Below are 25,202 nucleotides of genomic sequence, written 5' to 3' on the forward strand. Positions count from 1 at the left end.
CCTAATGGAAAAAAAGGTTTTGTCAAAACACTGTAAATCTGTTCTAGGTTTTTCTCTTGCTAGATACCAAAATAACATACTTGGAAGTAGAAGCTGTGTAGAAGTTGTGGCCGTATTCTTCATTATCTGCTTGTGGTCTGAGTAATAATTTGGCTTGTACTTTTCCACCCTGCTCGTTGGATAGGAAGAGCAGTTCAAATTAGGTCCTGAAAAATTACTCTTGGGGCAACGTTTCTTGGCTGCAGCCTTTGTATTTAATTCCTGCATGGAGGAAATGCTTCATCTGTGCTCTTTGACTGGGATTCACTGGATCTCAAGTCTCCTTTGCTTGTGGGAAGCTACAATCTGCTTAATTCTTGTTCTTGTGTTCTTTTGTTTACTGGATCTGCCACAAGATTAGTCAATCAGTGAGATTATTAGCAGGCCAGTGAGAAGTTCTTGTACTTCCTGAAGATATTGCGTAACGCGGTTTGGTCATACAGTGCTGAGGGAAGAGACAGAAAGACAGTAACATGCTGTGGCGGGGCTGAGGACACAACTGTGGCAAGAAGTTTGAGGCTGAAAGGCACCACGAGGCTAGAGAGTGCACTGCGTTGTGGAGCAAAGAAATTTTGGGAAGGTGAGCACCCTTACTTTACTGTCTGCACTGTATTTCCCTTGCAGGAATAGAAGTTACCTTCTGTATTAATGGTCTTAACTAATTTCCAAGACTGGAAGTGCTGAAAATAATATTAATTAAAATATGAGTTAAAGAAATGGTTGAGTTTAGTTTTGCATAACAATGGCAAGTCCTGAAGAACTTACATGGCATCCTGGTCTGTCTCGTGCAATCTGAGGAATAGTTTCAGTTTTAGATTGTAATGTAGTTTATGGATTTTAAAAATGCCATAAAGTAGTAACTGAAGCATTATTGGATTGTGCAGACTCTTGGCTGAAGGAATGACAGTACATTAATTTTATTTTAAAATTTATCAAATTTGAATGAGAATCACATTTCCATACTTAAATGTGTGCTCGTAGTGCAATTCATTAAATCTTTCAAAACATTGTAGAACTTCAAGACTTTTACAACTTTTGCAGCACTTTTTGCCTTTGGATTTGAAAGCACTTAGGTTGTTTACCGCACATTTTCCTGTGAGAGGAAAATGACTTTTATAAGCAGTTAAAAAGAGTAAAAACAACAGGTTGTAGAGTCTGGATTTAGAATCACTTTCTTAAGGATTGATTTGTTTGGTAAACATTGTAAATCTCCTCAGATCGTCAGTTATTTGAGAAAACAAAGCAAAGCTCTTTGGAGGCGGGGGGAGCAGAATTTATATGGAGTTGAATCTTAGACATGTTTTCTGTATTGTGAACCATGACATAGCAAAATATTTCATATAGTTGTGTTACCACACCACTAATAACAACCAAAAGTTATTACTTCTCCAAGATAAGCTATAATTGAGAGGATTAGTGTAAACACCCAACATTTAACAAAACCACTTTATTAGAAGTATTTACAGTATGAGTTTGGCAATAAATTTCATTGCCAAATTAATTTCATTTTGAGATGATGAAATCCCAGTTCCTTTTCATGCAATTTCTGCTAGTCACTGCTTACATTGAAAACAGCTGAAATTTTAAACTACTGCAATAAAACAATTGCTTGCTTTGATTCTTTTTTTCCCTGTTTCTCACTTCTCTTTCCCATCTTCCATTTGGCATTGTACATTTTGCCATCTCAGTATTTTTCCTCATTTAAGGTGAAATTCAAAGTGTGCTACCAACATTCAGTCATGGCTTTGACATGGAAGAATTGAGATGATAGAGGTGTGTTGGTTTACTGAAGCCATTCTAGGCCTCTTTTCAAGCTACAGGATGAAGCTCTTAGGTTCTGCCACTGATCTCTGTCATCTCACTCAAATCTCACCTGTTGATGTCCTGTTTTTTCCCTCTGTTTTGACTGTAGAGGCTTCAGGATGCTTGCTATTGTCATTGTGGTCAATCGGAGTTAGCAGAAGTATCAATTTGCCTAGTCAGATTTATAATGTACCTGTTTATATCAACTCTCCAGTTACCTTATGTCTTCTTAGTAAGCTGAAATCAAGTGTAGAACTTTAACTGTAGAAACCATGTTATTAAGGCAACAGAGGTGATGACTAAATGTTATCTAAAAGACGCGGGTAATATAATTAGGTAGTCTTCCTTGTTTTTTCAGAAAATGTCTGCCAAAGAGGACCCTGCAGTGGAGACAGGTGACAATGAAATACATGAGCTGAATTCTTCTGCACTGCAAGCTTATTTCCCACATGCATCCTTTGATTTTCACAAGTTTACCAAAGACATGGAGGCAGAATTCCAAGAAGTCCGTAAACAGCTGCAGAACAGTTACAACCCTACCATGAGAAATGAACACAAGAGATTAAAGTCATTCTTGTCGTATACATCTTATTCATCGTGGTCTTTGACAGAAATGGCAGCTGCTGGGTTTTATCACACGCTTGTTAAATCCAGTGTGCAGTGTTTTTGCTGTGGCTTGGTCTTATTTGCCACAAAGGTCAGATGTACCCCATACGAACAGCACAAGAAATTTTGTCCCACTTGTGAGTTCATCCTGGGCAAAGAGGTGGGTAATATTTCAAAGTACGACATACGTGTTCAGAAGCTGGAGAAGATCCCAGCAGAGTACACCTACAAGTACAGCACAGAGGACAAGAGGCTGCAGTCCTTTGATGGATGGCCTTTCTATGCCAGCGGAACAAAGCCCGATTTGCTTGCCAGAGCTGGATTTTTCTTTACGGGTAATTGGAAGCAATGCTTGGAGGGGGTTCCGTTTTGATTTATAAAATGGTGCAACACTACTTATAATACTTGAATGGGTATAACAGGGTTTTTTGTGCCACTCCTGATTTTGTAATTTATTGTATCACCCATAAATTTCTTTCCGAGGCTGAAGAACGTAGGCAACTCAACTCTTGCTCATGTGGAACATGTTCCACGTTTTTGATCATCCTTGCTGCTGTTCCCTGCACCTTTTCCTGGTCTAATACAGTACTTTCTGAGTTGAGGGGACCTGAGTCGCATGCACTGTTTAAGATGTGGATTAGTCATGGGTACAGTGGCATAGTTACACTTTTCCTGTTTATTTTTCTAACATGCCAGGCTTACAGATCTGAAGTCTTTTCCTCTCCCCCAGGGGTGCAGACTGCTTTTTAAAGATTGACATTATGTTTTCCCTACCATTCTGTGATTCTGTGATCCCCACTCAGCTATAATCTGTTGCATAATTGCTTTTATTTTGGATCCACCTTCTGCAGGATGGCCCCCTTGGTTTAGACAATGGGAATCTCCCTGAATTCTTCTACAGTGAACATTAATGCAAATACTGCAGAGGATATCACTTCAAGTCCTCTGCAATTGCTCTGTCCCCTTTGAATGGGTCTTTTACAGCCTGCTTAGCAGTTGGCTCTACCAGCTCTCTTCACTGGCCTTTTGGTCCTGCTATCTGGAAGAAGCTTTAGATTCCTTTAGCTTATTAATCGTGGCCTTTTTTTTTTTTTTTTTTTCCAGCCTGCCTGATTCTATTTTCACACTTCATCTGCCAGAGCTTTTGAGCCTTCTGTTTTCTTTGGTCAAAAGCTTCAGCTGTTTGAATGATACCTTCTTAATTCTTGTAATCTGATTTATTTTCCTATCAGTCATACTTATTTCCTGTAACTTTTCGTAAGTCTTTTCTAATAAATAGCATATACTGGTGTTGCACTTCCAGTAAAACATCTGTGTTTTCTTTTTTTGGTTGTTTGGTTTTATTCAGTCAGACATTTCAGCTTCCTTACCTTTACATAGTTCCTGTTTTTGAAGTTTAACACAGCCTTTGTGCTCAGGCTTTGGAACAGGCTGCCCAGCGAGGTGGTTGAGTCACCATCCCTGGAGGCGTTTAAAAAACGTGTAGATGTGGCACTTCGGGACATGGTTTAATAGAAATGGTGGTGTTGGGTGGATGGTCTTTTCCAGCCTATGATTCTATGATTCTTAGTAGTTTCCCTGTTTCTGTGGGGGATGCTGCATCTAAGTAATTACAATCATGGTTGCACAACGTCACTTCCACTATGAGACTTTGAGATCTTCCTAGTGCATTTCTCAATACCAAGTCACACCATCCTGTAGACCTTCTGACCAGCTACCCAGTGAGATTATGCCTGACAGCCTCTAAAAAACCTCATCTTTACTTTGCATCTCAGCATGGGATCTGTGCAGTCCACTTGGTGGATAACTGGAGTCACTGGGTACAGTTCTGTTTGTTGCCCACAGTGCCTCTCCCATTTCTCAAAGCATTACGTACTCAGTTTTGTCATCCTGGTTGGTTGGCTGGTAACATGGACCAAGAACTGTTATTATTCCAATAGAGGCCTGAAATTCCAGTGTGTAGAAAATCTTTGCTCTTTGTTAGTTAGTTTGATCTTGTCCTTAAGCTATCATTAAGATCTGATACTCCTTTTCCTTCCAGCACTGTTTACTCCATTTTCCCTGAATATTTTATATATTGGCATTACAGCATTTGTCTGACCTGTCTTTCTTCCATCACGTTTGTGCTATCAATCTGTTAACTTACGGACAGAAATTCTAGTTCTCCCATCTTATTCCGTTGGTTTCCAGAATGATTAATTTACTTAGTTTTTACAAATAAACTGACTAGCTAGAATGCAAATTTTTTAAAAAAGCCAACAAAAAAGACAAGTTTATTCTATAAAGCCTGTTCAATTTCTCTGGTATTTCTGAAGTTTCATTTTGATGAAGAGATCTACCTTGTATTTTCACTCTGAGATCTGCACCAGGTTTAGACCCAGACTGACCCACCTGAAACTATATGGAAATCTAAGCAGTTTTATAACCTTTTTAGTTTCAGTTGCTATCATCTAAGGAGAAGGCTTCCCTTAACTACAAACATTGGACCAATGATATACACTGGTGTACTTGTGATCATGTGGCTAGAGTGTGAGCAAGTAAAACACACAAAACTCTGAGACCTCTGAGATCTGTAACTCTCTACAAGCAGGCAAGAAAGATACAGTGCAGTGTTTTGCTTGTGGTGGATGTCTGGGAAATTGGGAAGATGGCGATGATCCGTGGAGAGAACATGCTAAATGGTTTCCTGAGTAAGTTGACTGACTGTCCTAGAAATATTTCTATGTGTAGAAAAAGGTTAATTTGGTTTGATATCTCTTTTTTTTTTCCTCAGCAACAATGCTGGAAAGCTAACAAAAAAACCTCTACATTTATGTCTTCAAGGCTGTTATATTCGGACACTTGATTTCAGCAGAACTTTCTTTCTGAGAACTGAACAGTACAAGTCTGCTACCTCTAACTTTACAAGTATTCTATACTTTTTTTTTTTTTTTCTAGAGATCTCCCATGGGCTTTTCATTGAGAAAAAGCCAACTGATTATTCTCTCAGATACTATGTTGCATGAACAATGCTGACGGCACCAAAAAGTTTGCCTTTGTTTCATTGTCTTTCTGTTGTGAAAAATCCTGAGTATGCACCTCATAATAACTGAAACACTGCTTCCAGAGTTTAAATTGGAATTAATGCTTAGGAATAATGTTTGGGGTTTTTTTATAGGTGTGAATTCCTTCAAAGTAAGAAATCAAGTGAGGAAATTAAAAAATACATTGAAACCTACAGCGGATTTGTTGGAGTTCTGGTAACTTTATAATCTATTTCAATCTTCCTTTATTGTGGAATACACCACAAAGAAGTACTGTCAAAGACAGGCAAATTAGGCCTTTGATCCTGATTTCCACCCTCTTTCACCTAAGAAAACAACTGAAAATCTGTATATAATTGCATATCTAATTAACACTATGCACTCTAGGTGGAATTTGTTTCATGTAAGTTTATTTTGATGTGTGCATTCAAGCTGCTTGCCTAGGCAGTACCTAGGTAGTCTATTGATGAAAAGCGACATACCTTTAATTAGCATTTATCCTACCTGAAGCCAGATGGATGAATCAACTCCTTATGGCACCTATACATATTTATTGATTATTAGGAAATTGTAGGTGAGTGTGCTAAACCAAGCACTTCTGCACGGCTGAAGTAAGGTTAGGTGATCTATACCCTGTCAACTCTCCTTGTATGACTTCATCTTTGTTTGGGGGACTTTGTTTCATGAGAAAAAATGTAATATATGTAAGATCTTTCATGATTAAAACCCCTGTGCCTCAAAAATCTCAAAAAATCTGGACACTAAACCCATTAGTTGATGTAAGATGCGAGGACTGCAAGTATGCTTGGAAAACGCTGTCTCAGATATCTTAAGAGCATCAGTGATGTCTTTCTTTCTCAAGAGCTGCTGCTGTCTGAGAACAGCCATTTCTTCTCATTAATAGCAACCTGTCATTATTCAATTCTGTTTCAGAAAATTCTCTCTCTCAAACTGAAAGCATTTAAAATGTTGATACTTAGTACTAGACCTGTTTATATATTATAATTATTTCATTTAGCTGAAGAGTGAAAGGAAAATAGCATGCATAATAGAAATAAGTATTAATTTTTAATTTTCCTCTTAGGGGAGGCATTTCACAGCTTCCTTTATCAAGGAGAATTTACTGACTGCAACAGGTAAAAAAACCCAATATACTGACTATTAGCTTTTCATTAGAAAATAATGCTTTCATGTTTTTATTGTACATCATCATTAGCAATGAAAGCTTGTCCAGACTGTTGTTTTTTGTTGGGTTTTTTTTGAAGCAAGATTACATGTCTGAAAGATTATTTTTTCTGTATTTCTGACATTTTTAGCACACGTAAAAATTTATTTTCTATAGAAGCTCAGTTTAAAACGTGCTGCTTAAGTAAATCTATCTTGCTTGCGTCTGCCTGTGTAAGAGAGAGGTGAAAAATAAATCAAACCTGAAGGCTTTGAAAGAAAAACAAAGATTTACATCCGTTCTGTAAATCAAGAATATACATTTATAATTATCTGAAAAACATGGTTCTGTAGTAGTATTTTTGCTTTACTGTAGTTCTGTCCCTGCTTGGAGAATCTGATAGCAGCCTGAAGCTTTCCTAACTAATCAAATATCTTTGGTTGCAAAGGTGATCTCGTCTTGAACATCTTTGAGGATGAAGGAGTTCGGCTGGACTCTTTTAAAACTTGGCCAGCAGAAGCCCATGTGGAAGCCACTGCTCTTGCTAAAGCTGGGTTTTTCTATACAGGTTTGAACAAAGTTTGTTAACTATATAAACACAGGACAAGTAAAAGATTCACTTACCAATGCAGGTGGGACAGAGGTTCAAGATAGCCCTAGTGTATAATTAAAATCTTGGTTTGGCTTTCAGTAAAGAGAGTAATGCAGCTGCAAAATCAGAATGGCTTTTGCAAAAGCCGGAGCAAGGGAACTGGAATGACGCTGTCTGAGGTGAAAGCCAGAGCAAAGAGTTGCAAGGAGGATATGTTTCTTTAGAAAGGAGAAAGCATTTATCTGGGTACTTGTATATTCATTTGTCTGGTATTACTAAAAGGAAAACAACGGTGTGTCTCTCAAGTCTGTGGCATTTTATTTTCCTTGATTTAATTTTTATTATTCATGATTTAAAAAGCATGTAATTTGAGTAACAGATAGAGGCCACCAAACTGAACCTGAAACAACTGCATTGTTGGAGGTTTTATGCTGCTGTCATGTTAGTAAAGACGCAAAATTAAATACATGACCATTTTTGAAGTGCAGAATTTCTTGCTTGCAGGAGAAGGCAATAGGGTACAATGCTTCAACTGTGCAGGTTGCTTACAGGAATGGGAAGAAGGTGAAGATCCTGCAGAAGAACATGCAAAATGGTTCCCCAAGTGAGTGACAGAGTATCTTAACACAATTTCCTGCCCTGCAATGAAAGTTGCCATACAGTTTTGCTGTTGTTTCTTTAATACTACTTTAAATATATGTAAATAACTATATGTTTCTTGAGTGTATAGGACGTTGTGCCTCTGTGAAAACTGTTTTTTAAATTGATGTTTAAATGTAGCAATACAGTGAAAGTTTCCAAACAAAAGGAATGTTTGTGAAATAGTTTCATCTTTCTGCCAAATGTAAGCAACTGAAGCAATGCATTGTGCTAACTGCTGTGTCTTTTGAAAACACCATTCTAGTTCCAACTGCTTGGAAGTACTTGGCAAGTCACTGGAAGAGCAAACAGAGACCCCGTCAACATTACAGTCTGCACAGGTTTGCACTTGTCTGCAGTATTTGCTGTTAGTGAAGCAGTTTTCCTTCTTTGCAATTTTAAATGGTAGTTCCAGTTACAGCGAGCCTCTGCACACGCGGGTGCAGAACGAGCAGTGATGGTGGCTTATTGCAGTTCTCCATTGCAGAGAGCCCTTTAAATGCACCGCATCTCAGAGGTTGCTGAATGGGTCGGGGGTATGCGACCTGCGTCGGTGTGGTGCAGACAGCAGCAGCTCCCCTCTGCCTCTATAAAGGTGTTTCTGTGGCTGCGGTACCTGTGGGGTTCAAGCATATACCCCCAAACAGCAGCTGCCTGCCTGCAGGTGTTGACCCGAACTGTGGAGAAAGCATCTGCAGGGCAGCTACTGGCAATCAGCTTTTCAGTCATTAAGAGCAATCATCCTTTGCTGGCAAATTCTGATGTGTGCAACACCGCCTGGGCTCCTGGGCTGCTCTGTCGGTGGCAAAGTACCCCAGCCCAGGGTGCTGGGCATGAGGATGAGAACCACGGGGCTGCCACAGAGGGGCTGGTGGGAGAGGGAAAGCCGAGTCCAAGTCTGCAGGACTGCAGGAAGATAAGGGGGGAGGTTTTGTGCAGGATGAGTTATTGTGTGAGACCTCACGGCTCCTCTCTTGGGTCCGTTTGTTCCGGCACCTTGATCATATACACAACTGGGAAGTACAAAGTGGTTATTTATTCACTAACTCGTGCAAATGAGGGGGATGAAGGGATTGAGAGCAGCCCTGCTGAGAAGGACTTTGGGGTACCGGTGTATGAAAAGCTGGACATGAGCCGGCAATGTGGGCTTGCAGCCTGGGCTGCATCAACAGCAGCATGGCCAGCAGGTCGAGGGAGGGCATTCTGCCCTTCTACTCCGATCTGGTGAGACCCCACCTGGAGTCCTGCATCCAGCTCGGGAGCCCCCAGCACAGGAAAGACATGGAGCTGTTGGAGTGGGTCTAGAGGAGGCCACAAAAATGGTCAGAGGGCTGGAGCACCTCTCCTGTGAGGAAAGGCTGAGAGAGTTGGGGCTGTTCAGCCTGGAGAAGAGAAGGCTGCAGGGAGACCTTCTAGCAGCCTTCCAGTACCTGAAGGGGCCTATAGGAAAGATGAGGAAAATATTTTAAGCAAGGCTTGTTGTGACAGGACAAGGAGTAATGGTTTTAAACTAAGGGAGGGTAGATTTACGCTGGATATAAGGAATAAATTTTTTACCAGAAGGGTGGTGAAACACTGGAACAGGTTGCCCAGAGAGGTGGTGGAAGCCCCACCCCTGGAAACATTCAAGGCCAGGTTGGACGGGGCTCTGAGCAACCTGGTCTGGTTGGAGATGTCCCTGATCACTGCAGGGGGGCTGGGCTAGATGACCTCTACAGGTCCTTTCCAACACAAAGCATTCTATGATTCTGTGATTCTATGATTCTTTGATTCTGTGATTCTATGCTAAAGATTGATGGGGTGTTAGGAGCGCTGGGGCTGAGCATTGGCGTGCTCACTGCCCTGCTGAGGCGAACAAAGGGTCTCTGCTGGGCAGGCACATGGCAGAGTCCTCCAGCCGCCAGCTGCCCTGTCCCACCCTGCTCCCTCTGCCCGTAGCGGTATCTTCCCTGCATCTCTGCAGGCTGTCCCATGGCTTTCGCTCAGCCGTCGGCGCAAGGTTATGCATCTGTGTCATATCAGAGCTGGGCCTCGTATCCGTGGTAGGCAGGCAGCAAGACCCTGGTGTGGAAGACGCTTACAGGGGAGAGAGAGAGATACAGAGGGGCATTGTGGCTGAGGTCCTGCTTCTGGAAGGAGCAAAAGAATTTTGCCAGTGTTGAAAAATACAGAGCTAGTACTGGATCTGTTGTAAATTGCCCTTGTAGCTGCTGATGCTTGCTGGTACCTACGCAACGCAGTTTGAACTAAATAATAAATATTTAAGGGAGTATAACTGGATTAATTTTTGTTCTAGCAAACTCCCTATAAAGCAAATCTTGAAGAGAAAGCAACCCTACATTCTGTAGGAGCTGGTAAGTACTGTGCAGCCTCACTTGAAAGGATGGCGGTGTTGAATTTATATTTTAGTTTGAGATGATTGTTAATGGTTTTCTGGATTTGGCCCTTACTTAGTCAGACAAAATTTTCATTGAAGTAAGGACTGAGTTAGGATTTATGGATTGTCCATGTATAGGGACAACAAATAGTAGAGAAACTCAGCTACTGCTTGCTTTTGTAATCTGTGAATTAGCAGGTGAAAAGTCACTTCTGTGCAGACAAGGCACATAAACAAACTAAATCATATTGTGACAATATGGTATGATTTTTTTCATTCATGTCTTGGAAAATTGCAAATGTATAGCAGCTGCGTACTACATATCATATGTACATGCTTTTAGATACAAAAGACACTAAGTTGGGTCACCTTCCACTATCTTTTGCTTCTGGTGCTTCCTTTTTCCAAATACTATGGCCATTTCAAGGGAGTGGTTTTGTTGAGACGTGTGTGGATTTCTGAGGGAAGAGTTCATACACAATGAGTTTGCGCTGAGTTGCTGCAGAACAGTACTGATGTGCAAGCACAGAGTTGGTAATTCAAATTTGCTGTAGTGGTACTGCCCAGATGCTTTCTTTAGCAGCCTTCTGTTAATCCAAAAATGGCTATTACTGCCACCCAAAAAATGCCAAAATTATTTGGGTTATATGTATCAGATGGAGGCATTTTGTAGTTTTTGAAGGCAACAAAAGCACGTTGTAGAGCTCTGAAAGCATATTAGTAGTTTTAAACCTCATGGTACTGAAATGACAGAAGAGTAAAAGTCATAGTTGCCAGTGTATTAATGAAGATGTTTGTTCATTCTTTATATTAAACAATATGTACATTTCCATTTTACTGAAAGTGACTGGGGCTGTTTCTGGTAGGAAGTCCTAGTTGCCCAGGCTATAGCATAAATATACCCTATCTTGTCTGAAATTCTTCAGAAAAAGAGCTCTCTGGTGTCATCTCTTGTTGGAGACCCCACCTGGAGTCCTGTGTCCAGCTCTGGAGCCCTCAGCACAGGAAGGACATGGAACTGTTGGAGCGGGTCCAGAGGAGGCCACAAAAATGGTCAGAGGGCTGGAACACCTCTGCTGTGAGGAAAGGCTGAGGGAGTTGGGGCTGTTCAGCCTGGAGAAGAGAAGGCTCCGGGGAGACCTTTGGGCAGCCTGCCAGTACCTGAAGTGGGCCTACACAAAAGCTGGAGAGGGACTTTTTACAAGGGCATGGAGTGATAGGACAAGGGGTAATGTCTTCAAGCTGAAAGAGGCTAGATTTAGATTAGATATAAGGAAGAAATTCTTTATTGCGCGGGTGGTGAAACACTGGAACAGGTTGCCCAGAGAAGCTGTGGCTGCCCCGTCCCTGGCAGTGTTCAAGGCCAGGTTGGATGGGGCTTTGAGCAACCTGGTCTAGTGGAAGATGCCCCTGCTTATGGCAGGGGGGTTGGAACCAGTTGATCTTTAAGGTCCCTCCCAACCCAACCCAACCCATCCTATGATTCTATCAAGTGCAGGAGGAGCCAGTGAGCATTTCTGGAGTTCATTGTACTTTTGAATATGCAAAGAATAAAATGGTACTGCTTCATTTAGATAACAGATTACTGTAGGGTTTTTTTGGCAATACATATAGTGCACATCTGTATAATTACATCGATGTAAATGTACATTTACCTTAACATCAGCTGTTCAGGAATACCAAAGTACAGCCCCCACACATTCTTTTTGGGGCAGATTATCTATTTGGTGGATAAACTGTACTATGGACACAGACAACACAGCTGATTCTATCCAGAATCGATGCTCTGTACCAGAACTTAGAAACCCTGGCAGAGCAACAGCCTTAGATAGTGTGGTGCAGAGACTCAGCGGCTCTGTAGGAAGCTGATGTGGGTCCAGAAGGGATGTTTATGTCAAGTTTAACACTACTTTGTCTGCATGGTGGCAACTTCACAGCTTGTGAGGCTGGCAATTCAGTTGTTTATGGACACAGTGCTGCATCTAAGCTAATTATTCTTTCCAGACCATGGAAGTCTAGGGATCATTGCACTGAGATACCAGTATGTCTCTGCACAGAGCTAGGTCAGGTCCAGCAAAGCTTTTTAGCTCCATTTTATCACTTGATTACTTCTACACACAAACTAACTCCACATCAAACCAGATGGTGCAAACCCAGCTGAGTAGGACAAAGAGAAACACTGAGAACTGGGTTTATCCAGAAGAAGTGATATCATTTTTTTCCGTCATCTAGAAAATCTCAGGTTCTTATTACTCCGGTTTAATGGACAGCTGACTACATTTGACTTTTATTTACAGAATTAACTGTTCACTATGTTTTATTATTTAATGTCATCCTTTTTGCAGACATGACACTTGTTGAAAGTCAGTGTCTTCAAGAAGTAAAGAACTTGACCAACCAACTTACAAAGGCTTACAATGATAAGAGCTTCAGCAAATTGTTTTCTTTTGGGAATTCAAACCATTTGGCTATTGACTTGAAATTACTTTATGGGGACCTATCAGTTATCTCAAAGGATATTAATGATCAGCCAGTACAGCAGCTCTTTCTTCATGAAATCCTTGCGAACCTTAACTCCACCATTGTGCTGGAAGGTGAAGCAGGAAGTGGAAAAACAGCATTGCTCAGGAAAATAGCTCTTCTTTGGGCCTCAGGCTGCTGCCCCATCCTAAGCAGGTTTAAGTTTGTATTTTATCTCTCCTTGACTCATGCAAGACCAAATCAGAGCATAGCTGATATTATACGCAATCAACCGGTAGGATTTGGGGGATCATTAACAGAAACAACTCTAAGAGATGTAGTTCAGCCACTGAAAAACCAGGTCTTATTTCTTTTGGATGACTACAGTGAGATGAATTCAGTGCCCCAAACTGTAGAAGAACTTATACAAAGGAATCATCTCTACCAGCATTGTTTGGTTGTTGCTGTCCGTACTAACAGGATGAGAGAAATTCGCAAGTATGCAAGCACCACTTTAAGCATTGCAGAGTTCCCTTTGTCCAGCACTCTGTATGTACTAAAGAAATTGTTCTCCTACAATGTCGACCTTGTGGAGCAGCTTATCGTTCAGCTGGAGATTGAAAAGTCTATGCAGACCATTCTAAAGACACCTCTTTTTACCGTGTCTCTCGCAGCGTATTGGGTACAGCACCCAAAGGGTAACATAATCAGCGATAAGGCTATTTTCAAAGCCTATTTGCTCTACCACTTACTAAAATATAGTGAAGAAAGAGAACATGTACTGGCTATGTTTTCCTCATGTGGTGAGCTTGCCTTAACCGGTCTTTTTAAGCTGGCCTTTGATTTCACGGAGTATGATCTGTCTGAAGCAGGTGTTGATGGAGATGAAGCTCTTAGGCTGGGTTTACTGAGCAAATTTACTGCTCAAAGGCTTCATCCAGTTTATAAATTCTTTCACCCCTTGTTCCAGGAATTTCTTTCAGGGAGAAGACTGAGTGAGCTCCTGGTTTCTGATGAAAAAGAAAAACTGGAGCGAGGGCTGCAGTACTTGCAGCAAATCAACACATTCAGAAAAGTTGCTGGGCGCTATAATTTTTTATTGGTTTACACTTGTAGCTTTTCTTCCAAAGCAGTCCCCCAAGTTATATCCTATTTATTTAAATTGATTAACTGCAAGGAGGCATTGGAAAGCCAGTCAGAAAATTATGAGCATCTGCAGCACCATTCAGACCTTCCATTAAGAATGGCCTTCATTGACCAGTTAAGTTTCCTTGATCCAGAACTGCTTCTGCCATTTTTCATTCAGTATTTACTGGACTTTGCCACTTCTATAGCTTATAAGAGTAATACTGTCTCTGTGTGTGCCCCAATCATTTTTCAGTTTCTAAGAGGCAAAGATATTTTGTTAAGTTCATTTTTATCACCACAACAATCTAAGTTGCGTTTTTTTCAGGATTACCCAGAATCGCTGTCTCTACCCAGTAGTTTTCAGGTTGCAGTACAAGGAAGTGAACACAAACAAGAATTTAATATATCTGAAATAGGTGCTTGCTATTCTTCACTGGACATGCCAACAATTGACCGGGATTATGCTCCTGCTTTTACACTTTCTGATGACATGGCACAAAAAATTAAAGAAGAAGAAAAAAACATTAACAGATTTTTTTCACTGAGACAAAGACATCTACCAGACTCCATCGTGTATCCTTTCCTACTTACAACAAGGAAGATGCCACTTTTAAAATGTACATTCAGCAACATCAGTTCCTTTCAGGAGGCCGACCTCAGAAATTTGATGACATTGTTCTCTGTTTCGGATTATATTGAACTTCAGCTCAATAACAGTCCTGGATTCATAGAAGTTATCCGACCTGCTATTGAACAGTACAAGGAGCGTTTCAAAAAATGTAGTCTACATCATCTTAACTTGAGCATAACAGAGCAAGAATTACTCCTCTCGATGTCTTTCATGGAATGTCTTGAGATAGATGAGAAAGAAATGCCAGGTATGGTGTACTGAATTTTGGCAGAAAGTAATTTTTCTCTCTAGTTCCCTTTTTCTTCCTCTTCCCTTGGTGACTGACAGCTGAACAGCTCCGTATGCATGAATAATAAAGCTGTCTTCTACCGTATGTGTTTCAGCGGACAGGCAGACATTCTACATTAACAGATTCCACCCCGGCCCCTAATTTCAGACTATGACCTCAATACTGGCTTTTGATCTGAGGGGTGTATGTCACTACTGAGGCAGAGCTGCACTTCAGCAGAGGATAGTGCAGTACGGGGAACAAGCCAGCAGGCACCTACAGAGGTGCATTTTCTGCTTGGAGCAATCTTGAGTGGGTCTGCGCTGGGCTTTCAAAATACAACAATATTGGGCAGTGCAGGTGCATTTATGGGATCTTGTCAGGCGTATGGTCAGGCTGCAGGCAGCAGAAACCTCAGCCAGGGATGGGTTGGCAGGGAAGGGCAGTAGTACAAGGAGGATAGGAAGCAACAGTTCAAGAGAAAGGGAAGGCAAAGCTGTTAGGGTGTGAGGTAGCGAAGTTCAGCTACAAAAACCTTGGCAGACTGTCAGAAGAACAGAGAGATTACACAGATCAATCCAGTTTCATTGTTTGCTTGTCTGGCTTCATCACAGAACTACTTTTTGCAAATTTGGACAAATTCATCTGCCTGGAGGAACTGTCACTGAGTCAGTGTGAGAACTGCAATGTATTTGATACAATACCTCATGGCTTCAAAAGTCACTGTAAGATGAAGAAATTGTTGATGAGCAGAATGAAGCTTGAAAACAGCTCTAGGCTGGGTAAGGTGCATTTTAAAACCTTAGGTACTGTATTCCATTAGAACTTGTTAATACTGAATAGCAGTTTTAACTTCTTTAACAGGCATGTAGCATCTCTATGTTCTCTTCCCATTGCTGCTACCCTACAGCTTCAACCTTGAGTTTACCACCCCAGGGAAAAAAAGGAACTAAACGTTTCAGTGTTGTAAGTTTGTTGACCTCCATAAGTTAGTACGGAGGAACGAGCAGGACTGTGCTCTTTGTTTTCCTGGAGTGAGTATTGTCCCTTCTTGCCACTCAGAGTCCACTGGGAAGATAAGAGGGAGCACAACTGGCAACTGTGTCCACATCATATGCACAAGCTGCCCTGCCAGGTCAATGAGCAGGTCATGACTTCTGTTTCAGCTGCCTCATTCCAGGAGGCAGCTTACTTTTCAGTCCAGGGCCCCTCGAGAACCAATTTTTTGTACACTGTGACAATGACTACACAGCTCTACTTCAATATAAACATAGAGTACAAACCAACAACATTCAGTGAACTGTACCGTCAATATCTGGCCATTGGATAGGGTTTTACGATGTACCTAATAACTTTAGGGACGAGGTGTTTAAGGAATTTCAGTCCCACTAGATGGTGAAAAACTAGAGTATTTTTCACATGTGAAAGAAACTCGAAATGAATCTATAGCAAAACTTGCCTGCATTTTAAGGCCAGAATGATCCATCATTATTCTAGTTGTAAAATAAAACACAGGCCATCTGATTTTAACATGTAAATAAAGGAGTCAAGCTGCTGCTCCCGTTCATCTTTTTATCTGTGTCACTTGCTTTTGTTGTGATAGAAGATGCTTCCCTCTACAGTAAAGTTCACAGGTGGAGCTAGAAGAACCATGATTTTTGACCTTTGTTCACTGTACAATGAATCACCAGTGTTGCAACACTTCTTTTTGCAGTTGAATTTATCAAGAGCTTCCAAGACCTCTTAGTTTTTCACCTGGACTGCTCCAGCTGCTTCAATGCTGAATCCCTTCTGGCAGCAATTTCTTCATGCAAGAAATTAACAGAAATCAAGTTAAATGGGTTGTTTTTGAGAGATCAAGATTTGCTTTCTTTAGGTAGGAATTTTTTTTTAATACAAAGATCTCACTTTTTTAAACTTAAAAGTTGAGAGAAACTGTTAATTTTAAGTTTCAAGAATGACAGCGGATACCTTTTTCTTTCCTCCTAGCTGCTGCTCTGCCCAATTTTGTCTCTCTCAAAGTGCTGGATCTTAAATACCAGAATTTTGATGACAAGGAAGCTTGTGAAATCTTTGGTATGTACTTATCTTTCCTTTCAGCTGATCTAATTTGTTGCATTTGACAGAATTATTTTGTTTCAGGTTCTTTTGGAGATCTTAAGAAATGACTTGAACAGCTTAAACTCCATTTGAGATACTGGAGATTGTCTAGAACTAGCATGTTAAATCAGGCCTCACAATGCAGTTTGTGATGAAGGGCGTGCGTTCACGTCCTTCTGAGAGGGATGTGCAGAGTGAGATGGATGGCTGTCCTAAAGTATGGAATCAGAGGTGTCTCGCACCTCTGAAAGCCAGGAGGGTCCTCCTGCAAAAGCCATGTCTGTAGGGATCAGGGAAAGGTTGAAAAGGGTTGCGTTTTGGGCAGGTAGGATTATGCTAGTTTCTTTTTCTTTCCTGTGGGTCCCTTGAGTTTGGCAACATTGAAGATTCCTTTTCTCTCTAGAGGCACCGTGAGACCTCTTAGACCCCTTCTGAAGAAGTAGTTCTGCCTTTTTTGTTGATGACCTTTTCAAGCTATTGAGTTACAGAGTGAAGCAACCTTTGCAATCATGGCAGGGGCACACCTGAGGAAAGCAAGCTGATAGTATTCTATTGCCAGAATCTAAATTAAAACGTTTTCTTCACTTGGCTCTGCTGCCACACATTGGCATTATAAGATTTAGGAAATGTATACTTGTTTAATCTTAATAGGAAAGGTCATCTTCTTCTCTCTGCAGCATACAATTTAGGTTTTCTTCTTAACCTGGAGGAGCTCATCCTTCCTGCAGGGAAAGGAATAAAGTCTGCAGCCAAACTGATTGTTCAGCAGTGTCTACACCTGCTGCACCTCAGATGCTTCTCATTTGTCCTGTATCTGGATGATGACAGCCTGTTAGAAATAGGTAAGTTTAAAGGAGAGAATTTCAAACATGAAATAACATTTCTGAGTAGAGAAGACACTGCTTCAGTATAAATTAATCTTCTGTTTTTATACAACAATTGTAAATCATTTGTCATTTTTAACGGGTATAATTTCTTCCTGTTTGTTCCATACATAGCCCAGAATATTTCTTGCTCATCAAAGCGTATTCAGACTGCTTACATACCATACTTTGCTGAAACCTCTTTTGAAATGCCTCCTTAGTTCCCCTTGTCTTCTACAAAGCAATGTAAAGTCCAGGAAAAATAATCAGTGGGAAAAAAAGACTGACTTAAAATAGAGCTTCATAACTTCATTGCTAGTTAGATTAGCTTATATGCCGTAGCTGTTAAAACTGTGCATTACCAAAATATTTCTTGAATACTTATTTAGTATTAAACACGCAGGTATCTTATTCTACTAGACATTAACATGCTTCCTAAAGTATTTTCTACTTTATCAAGTCTCTGCAGTCTGAGGTATTAAAATGCTTAAATGAGTTCAAAGTTGTACTTTTTTCAACCTAACAGCAACAGCTTTCTTTTAATGTACAATACTTCATCTTCACTGTATTTTTATTCATGTTTCGTATGGGTTTGGAGCATCTTTAAATCCTTACTGATGTCTGTTTATTTTTGCAGCAAAGGTTGCAAACTGTGGAGGTTTCCAGAAGCTTGAAAAGCTCTTGCTGTCAGTAAATCATGACGTTACAGAAACTGGTTGGAGAAACTTTTTTAGAACGCTTAGTAACATGCCTGCTTTAAAAAAGCTGGACATTAGCCGTATGTTCACACATCAGATCAAAGCCAGCGCATCAACAGTGACGGCTTTTGTCCAGTGCATTTCTCGACTGCCTGGTCTGGTGACAATATTAATGCTGGGTTGGCTCCTTGACGCAGAGGACCTTAAAATGTTTGATATAATGAAGGAGCAGCATCCCCAGTCTAGGAGTTTAAAATTATCTTGGCAATGGGTCTTGCCACTTTCACCAATTTTTCAAGACTAGCAAAGTTTGAAAGTGTTAGGGGTTGTGTTTTTCCGTCTTCCTTCTTGAATTATGCATTATACACCTGCACTGCAAATAAACATAAATTATAAAATTCTTACCAGGATAAAACATGCCAGTCCCTTCTACGATAGCGTTAGGTTAATGTAGAAGGATCAAGGAACAGAAAACAAGATTACTCTACGATAGCGTTAGGTTAATGTAGAAGGATCAAGGAACAGAAAACAAGATTACCCTAACTCTAAAAACCTGACTTGCTTTGCAAATATTGTTCTAGACTGTACCTAAGTGGTATCTTCTAAAGAAAAATGTAAAATTTTGCTTAAAGCCTATTTAAAGTAAATTATTTCTGTTCAGTTGCATTCCTTGCAATGAAATCAACTACATGAGTCACTTATGAAATAAAAATCTTAAAAATTTTATGGTCAGACTGCATAAAAATAATATTGGATGCTAGATCCTACCAGTGTTAGAAACTGGTAAAGGCCACTTTTTCCAACATAACGCCAGATACTGACGCAGGACTAGTTGACTGAGGCAGATGGCAGTTCTGCCTCCTTAGCAAGGAACAGCTGCTGAACAGCTGATTTAAAAGCTTTGCGTCACTGCAAGCAATCTTAATTTATTTCAGCTAGACAATTAAGAAAAAGCCTTCAATGTGGCTTAGGGAAGTTAAGATTATGTCTTTCTGTATTTGATTAATTATTTGTGGGAAAACTGATTTTCTGACACTTGACTACAGTAGGAAAGGGAACTGAACACAGCAAAGTTCAGGCTTGTATTTGGCTAGTTTCCCTGAAAAGTAAACCACTGGCATGAACTAAACCACTGTCTAGTTTTGTGGCTGCAGCCTCTATTCTACAAGACTGAAGACTGTAAGGGCTGAAAATCTGAAGTCCATATGTACCATTACCATGCCAAGGGCTGCTTTTTCTAATTTGCTTTTAGTACTGGTACTCAGAAAAAGGGCACACAGCAAAACTTTCTGGTGTATTATTTCAGCCATTCATCCAACAGATAGATGTCTGTGGAAGGTAAAAATAAAAATTACCCCAAAACAAACCATATCCTTAAAGTTTGAAAAGTAGAACTTTATTAACAAGCCTTTGAGACAAAATATGAGGCTTTCTGAATCCAGCTGTCATAGTCAGCATTCTAATTAAACCCACAAGATACGTCCTTTAATATGATGGTATACCATTTTGAATGCATAATTCAATGCCACTGAAGTCTTAAAAGCACAGGAGCAGGCTGTCCCCATGTGCCGCAAGGCGAACTGGCGGGGAAGATGACCATCCTGGCTGAACAGGGAGCTCTTGCTGGGACTCAGGAAAAACAGGAGGGTCTACCATCTATGGAAGAAAGGGCAGGCGACTCAAGAGGAGTACAGGGATCTCGTTAGGTCATGCAGAGAGGAAATTAGGAAGGCAACAAGAGTGCTGACGGAACTGGCGGATGGGCTGGCCAAGCTACTCTCCATCATCTATCAGCAGTCCTGGCTAACAGGGGAGGTCCCAGATGACTGGAGGCTCGCCAATGTGACACCCATCTACAAGAAGGGCCAGAAGCAGGATCCTGGGAACTACAGGCCTGTCAGACTGACCTCAGTGTCGGGCAAGATTATGGAGAGATTCATCCTGAGCACGCTCACAGGGCATGTGAAGGACAACCAGGAGATCAGGCCCAGCCAGCATGGGTTCAGGAAAGGCAGGTCCTGCTATGACCAACCTGATCTCCTGGTCTAGTGAATGAGGGAAAGGCTGTGGATGTCATCTACCTGAATTTTAGTAAGGCCTTTGACATTGTTTCCCACAGCATCCTCCTGGAGAAACTAGGTGCTGCCCACGGTTTGGATGGGTGTACTGTTTGCTGGATAAAGAATTGGCTGAATGGCCAAGGCCGGAGAGTAGTGGTGAATGGAGTTAAATCCAGCTGGCAGCTGGTCACGAGTGGTGTTCCCCAGGGCTCAGTGTTGGGTCTGGTCTTGTTTAACATCTTTATCAATGATCTGGATGAAGGGATCGAGTGCTCCCTCAGTAAGTTTGCAAATGACAGCAAGCTGGGTGGAAATGTTGATCCGCCTGAGGGTAGGAAGGCTCTGCAGAAGGATCTGGGCAGGCTGGATCAATGGGCCAAGGCCAACTGTATGAGGTTCAACAAGGTCAAATGCCGAGTCCTGCACTTCAGTCACAACCACCCCATGCAATGCTACAGGCTTGGGGAGGAGTGGCTGGAAAGCTGCCTGGCGGAAAAAGATCTTAGGGTGTTGGTCTACAGCCAGCTGAACATGAGCCAGCAGTGTGCCCAGGTGGCCAAGAAGGCCAACAGCATCCTGGCTTGTATCAGGAATGGTGTGGCCAGCAGGAGCAGGGAGGTGATCGTGCCCCTGTACTGGGCACTGGTGAGGCTGCACCTTAGTACTGTGTTCAGTTTTGGGCCTCTCACTACAAGAAGGACATTGAGGTGCTGGAGCATGTCCAGAGAAGGGCAGTGAGACTGGTGAGGGGTCTAGAGAACAAGTCTTACGAGGAGCAGCTGAGGGAGCTGGGGCTGGTTTAGTCTGGAGAAGAGGAAGCTGAGAGGGGACCTTATTGCTCTCTACAGCTACCTGAAAGGAGGTTGTAGTGAGGCAGGTGTTGGTCTCTTCTCCCAGGTAACTAACAGTAGGATGAGAGCTAATGGCCTCAAGTTGCATCAGGGGAGGTTTAGATTGGATATTAGGGAAAATGTCTTTACTGGAAAAGTGGTCAGGCATTGGCACAGGCTGCCCAGGGAGGTGGTGGAGTCCCCATCCCTGGAGGTGTTAAAAAAATGTGTAGATGTGGCACTTCAGGATATGGTTTAGTAGGTGGGGTGGTGTTGGGTGGATGGTCTTTTCCAACCCATGATTCTATGATTTTCCAGGCCTTGCCACCAGTGGCCACTGTAGCATACATGGCTGCCATAGCTGTCTCCTAGAAGAGGACGCTGTATTTGCTATCTCTGGTGTTTTTATTCAGAACAAGAGTCAGAGAAATACAAGAGGTGTTAAAATGAGAGATAAATGAAATTTATCACGTGGGCTTCAAAGACTTTATCATGTGGTAAAAAGACTTAAATTGTTTCAGGGAAGTAAAAAACATTTTATTGCTGCAGTGCTTTCTAAATACATTTGATTAGAGGTCTTTAAGAAATAGCTCATTTCAATGCGCATGTAATTACTAAATTTATTTGTCTACTTGTTATCAGGGGCACCTCAACGTTAAGAAAGTGTTAAGAATAATTTTCTTGACAAAATTCTGATCTTCACCATCAACCATCAGTGCACAAGTGATATACACCTCTCAGTGGGAAAGATTTGCACCTGGCTTTAAAAAAGAACCAAAAATTAGTATAGAAGAGCTTTTTGTTTTTAAACAAACAAACAAGAAATACTCAACTGCACAGAAATTACATGTTGTCACAAAAAAATCAGAAAATATAGTTTTGTTCTATATGGAACTGAACAATATACTGGAGAATTCTAAACAAAGGATTTCAAATAAAAGCACAGGCGCTGAAGTAATGAGAACAGAATTGCTCAGCAATACCAAACTGAAATGCTGATCTTGTCTTGAAAACAAAGTTCAGCTACACATCCTGCGATCCCATCTGTATAAAGCAGCAGATGCTTCTAAAGATGTGTACATGGATGATGAAACTGCATTTCACTTAACAACCTTTTTATTTTCAAAATAGCGCATAAACAAATAAGGTAACTCTTAGTAATTCAAGTAAGCTGCACTGTTAATCCTCATGTAGAGAGATGCTGTATTTAAACCTTTCATCACAGCAATAAAATTCTTTCTTCATTCTAGCCAAGAATATAGTATTCCAGGGCTGCTAAGCAAAGAAGGGATTAATACTGGCAGAAGTGGTCTTTGTAGAGAGCCCTAGGAGCGGATGGAAGTCCCGAAACTCAGAATTCAAAACATGTTGAGAGCTTGCAAAAATGAATTGTAGTTTCAAACAAATTTGCCAAGCAACACTGTCTCTTCATTTAGCACAAAATTACAATACTTACAATCCTTCAAAACAATGATGCCTATTCAGTTATTTTCCATGCGTTTCTCTCTCCAGTGCTGCTTCCATTCGACTTCGTTTTAAACCCTACAGAACACAATTTAGTAAAATCCTGTTTTTACTAACATGGAAATAAAAGCATTAGTCGCAGAACAAAACCATTTCTGGACAATTTTTTTTCAGTCTTGTACAAATAAAAAATAGAATTTAACACTTTGGGGAAATCAGAATGGGCAGTTTAAAAAGAACAAAAGCCAAACCACATGTCTTCTTTATAATCAGGGCTCTACAGAATAATTTCACATACATATTTCTTGTTCAATTAGAAGTAAAGCAATTATATATAATCTGAAGCAAGAAATCCCAAAATTAGTCTCTTGAAGATCATAGCATAGTTTGAGTTGGAAGGGACCTTCAGAGGTCGTCTAGTCCAACCTCCCTACGGTGAGCAGGGACATCTTCCACTAGACCAGGTTGCTCAGAGCAACCTTGAATGTTTCCAGGGATGGGGCATCCACCACCACTATGGGCAACCTGTGCCAGTGGTTCACCACCCTCAGTGTAATACATTTCTTCCTTATATCCAGCCTAAACCTATCCTCCTTCCGTTAAAAACCATTGCCATTTGTCCTGTCACTAGAAGCCCTGATAAAGTCTCTCTCCATCTTTCTTATAAGCCTCCTTTACGTATTGAATGGCTGCACCAGGGTCTCTCCAGACCCTTCTCTTCTGCAGGCTGAACAGCCTCAACTCTCTCAGCCTGTCCTCAAGGAGAGGGGTTTCAGCCCTTGCATCATTTTTGTGGCCTCCGCTGGATCCGGTCCAACAGCTCCATGTCCTTCTTGTGCTGAGGGCTCCAGAGCTGGACGCAGGACTCCACGTTGGGTCTCACCAGAGTGGAGCAGAGGGGCAGAATCCCCTACCTCAACCTCACGGCCACGCTGCTTTTGATGCAGCCCACGATAGGGTTGGCCTTCTGGACTGCGAACACATATTGGTGGCTCATGTCCAGCTTTTTATCCACCAGTACCCTCAAGTCCTTCTCCTCAGAGCTGCTCTCAATTTGTTCCTCTCCCAGTCTGTATTGATACCAGGGGTTCCCCTGACCCATATGCAGGACCCTGCCCTTGGCCTTGTTGAACTTCAGGATGTTCACAGGGGCCCACTCCCCAAGGTTGTCAAGGTCCTTCCAGATGACATCCCTTCCCTCTAGGAAATCAACCGCACCACTCAGCTTGGTGTCATCTGCCAGCTTGCTGATGGTGCACTCAATCATACTGTCTGTGTCATTGATGAAGATATTAAACAGTACTGGTCACCACTCATTGCTGATCTCCATCCAGACATTGGGCCATTGACCAGTACCCTCTGGATCCAACCAACTCCTCATCCACTGAACAGTCCACCCATCACATCCATATGACTCCCAATTTAGAGAGAAGGATGTTGTGGGGTACCATGTCAAAGACCTTACAGAAATCCAGGTAGACGACATCTGTAGCTCTTTCCTTGTCTGTTGATGTAGTCACCCCACCATAGAAGGCCACTAGGTTAGTCAGGCAGGACTTGCCCTTGGTGAAGCCATGCTGTCTCAAATCACCTCCCTGTCCTCCAGGTGCCTTAGCATAGCTTCTCAGAGGATCTGTTCCATGATCTTCCCAGGCACAGAGGTGAGGCTGACCCCAGGGTCCTCCTTTCTACCCTTTTTAAAAATGACCATACTGTTTCCCTTCTTCTAGTCTCTGGGGACTTCACCTGACTGCCATGACCTTTTAAATATCACAGAGAGTAGCCTGGCAACTACACCAGCCGATTCCCTCAGGACTCTGGGATGCATCTCATCAGCTCCCACAGACTTATGTATGTGCAGGTTCCTCAGGTGGTCATGAACCCAATCTTCTCAGAGTGGGAACGACTTCGCTGCCCCAGTCCCCATCTTGCAGTCCATCCACTCGAGAGGTGTGGGAAGAGAGGTTGCCAGTGAACATCAAGGCAAAAGGTTGTTGAGTACCTCAGCTTTCTCCTTTTCTGTTGCTACCAGTTTGCCAGTGCTGCTCATCATGGGGGGTACATTTTCTTTGACCTTCCTCTTCTGGCTAACATACCTGTAGAAGCCCTTCTTATTATTCTTTACATTCCTTGCCAAATTCAGCTCCAGCTGCTCTTTGGCCTTCCTGACACCCTCCCTGCACAACTGGGCAGCGTCCCTATACTCTTCCTGGGATACTGGTCCCTGCTTCCACTGCCTGTGCAATTCCCTCTTTAGTTTGACCAGCAGGCCTTGACTCAGCCATGCTGGTCTCTTGCCTTCCTTGCCTGATTTCTTACACCTGGAGTCCGAGAGCTCCTGCGCTCTATGGAAAGTGTCCTTAAAGATCTGCCAGCTCTGTTCTGCTCCCTTGTCCCCAAGGGCAGTTTCCCAGAGGGTCCAACTGACCAACTCCTTGAAGAGCTGGAATTTGGTT

General features: G+C 41.8%; 2 protein-coding genes across 5 annotated transcripts in view; one reads left to right on the forward strand and one right to left on the reverse strand.

Moving 5' to 3' along the window:
- On the forward strand, nucleotides 1-19,882 carry NAIP (NLR family apoptosis inhibitory protein). The gene is made up of 15 exons (XM_075447039.1): nucleotides 1-619; nucleotides 2,201-2,783; nucleotides 5,039-5,138; nucleotides 5,606-5,687; nucleotides 6,556-6,607; nucleotides 7,085-7,204; nucleotides 7,733-7,832; nucleotides 8,133-8,208; nucleotides 10,164-10,221; nucleotides 12,590-14,710; nucleotides 15,346-15,513; nucleotides 16,446-16,607; nucleotides 16,721-16,807; nucleotides 17,509-17,673; nucleotides 18,332-19,882. Exons 2-15 carry the CDS (start codon nucleotides 2,204-2,206, stop codon nucleotides 18,694-18,696), a joined length of 4,236 nt encoding a protein of 1,411 aa, XP_075303154.1. The 5' UTR covers nucleotides 1-619; nucleotides 2,201-2,203; the 3' UTR covers nucleotides 18,697-19,882.
- Nucleotides 16,718-25,202, reverse strand: part of LOC104337936 (survival motor neuron protein) — a 13,311-nt gene continuing 4,826 nt past the window's right edge. For 2 of the 4 annotated variants that reach the window (XM_075447038.1, XM_075447034.1), the window contains exons 8-9: nucleotides 22,739-22,824; nucleotides 21,795-22,043 (exon numbers count right to left, since the gene is read on the reverse strand). In XM_075447038.1, the coding sequence (XP_075303153.1) occupies nucleotides 22,768-22,824 (57 nt within the window). In that variant the 3' untranslated portion in view covers nucleotides 21,795-22,043; nucleotides 22,739-22,767. Of the gene's footprint in view, nucleotides 17,554-19,968; nucleotides 20,049-21,794; nucleotides 22,044-22,738; nucleotides 22,825-25,202 lie in introns of those variants that run through there. The other 2 variants (XM_075447035.1, XM_075447037.1) reach the window with 2 other exon arrangements.

This window comes from Opisthocomus hoazin, chromosome Z (assembly GCF_030867145.1).
Source record: "Opisthocomus hoazin isolate bOpiHoa1 chromosome Z, bOpiHoa1.hap1, whole genome shotgun sequence".
NCBI lineage: Eukaryota > Metazoa > Chordata > Aves > Opisthocomiformes > Opisthocomidae > Opisthocomus > Opisthocomus hoazin.

Excerpts from the sequence above, each read along its gene's own strand:
- NAIP (XM_075447039.1), top strand. The coding sequence starts at position 2,204 with ATGTCTGCCAAAGAGGACCCTGCAGTGGAGACAGGTGACAATGAAATA. Across the intron at positions 7,205-7,732 it reads AGCTGGGTTTTTCTATACAG|GAGAAGGCAATAGGGTACAA; the intron begins GTTTGAACAAAG and ends TCTTGCTTGCAG. Across the intron at positions 16,608-16,720 it reads TCAAGATTTGCTTTCTTTAG|CTGCTGCTCTGCCCAATTTT; the intron begins GTAGGAATTTTT and ends CTTTCCTCCTAG.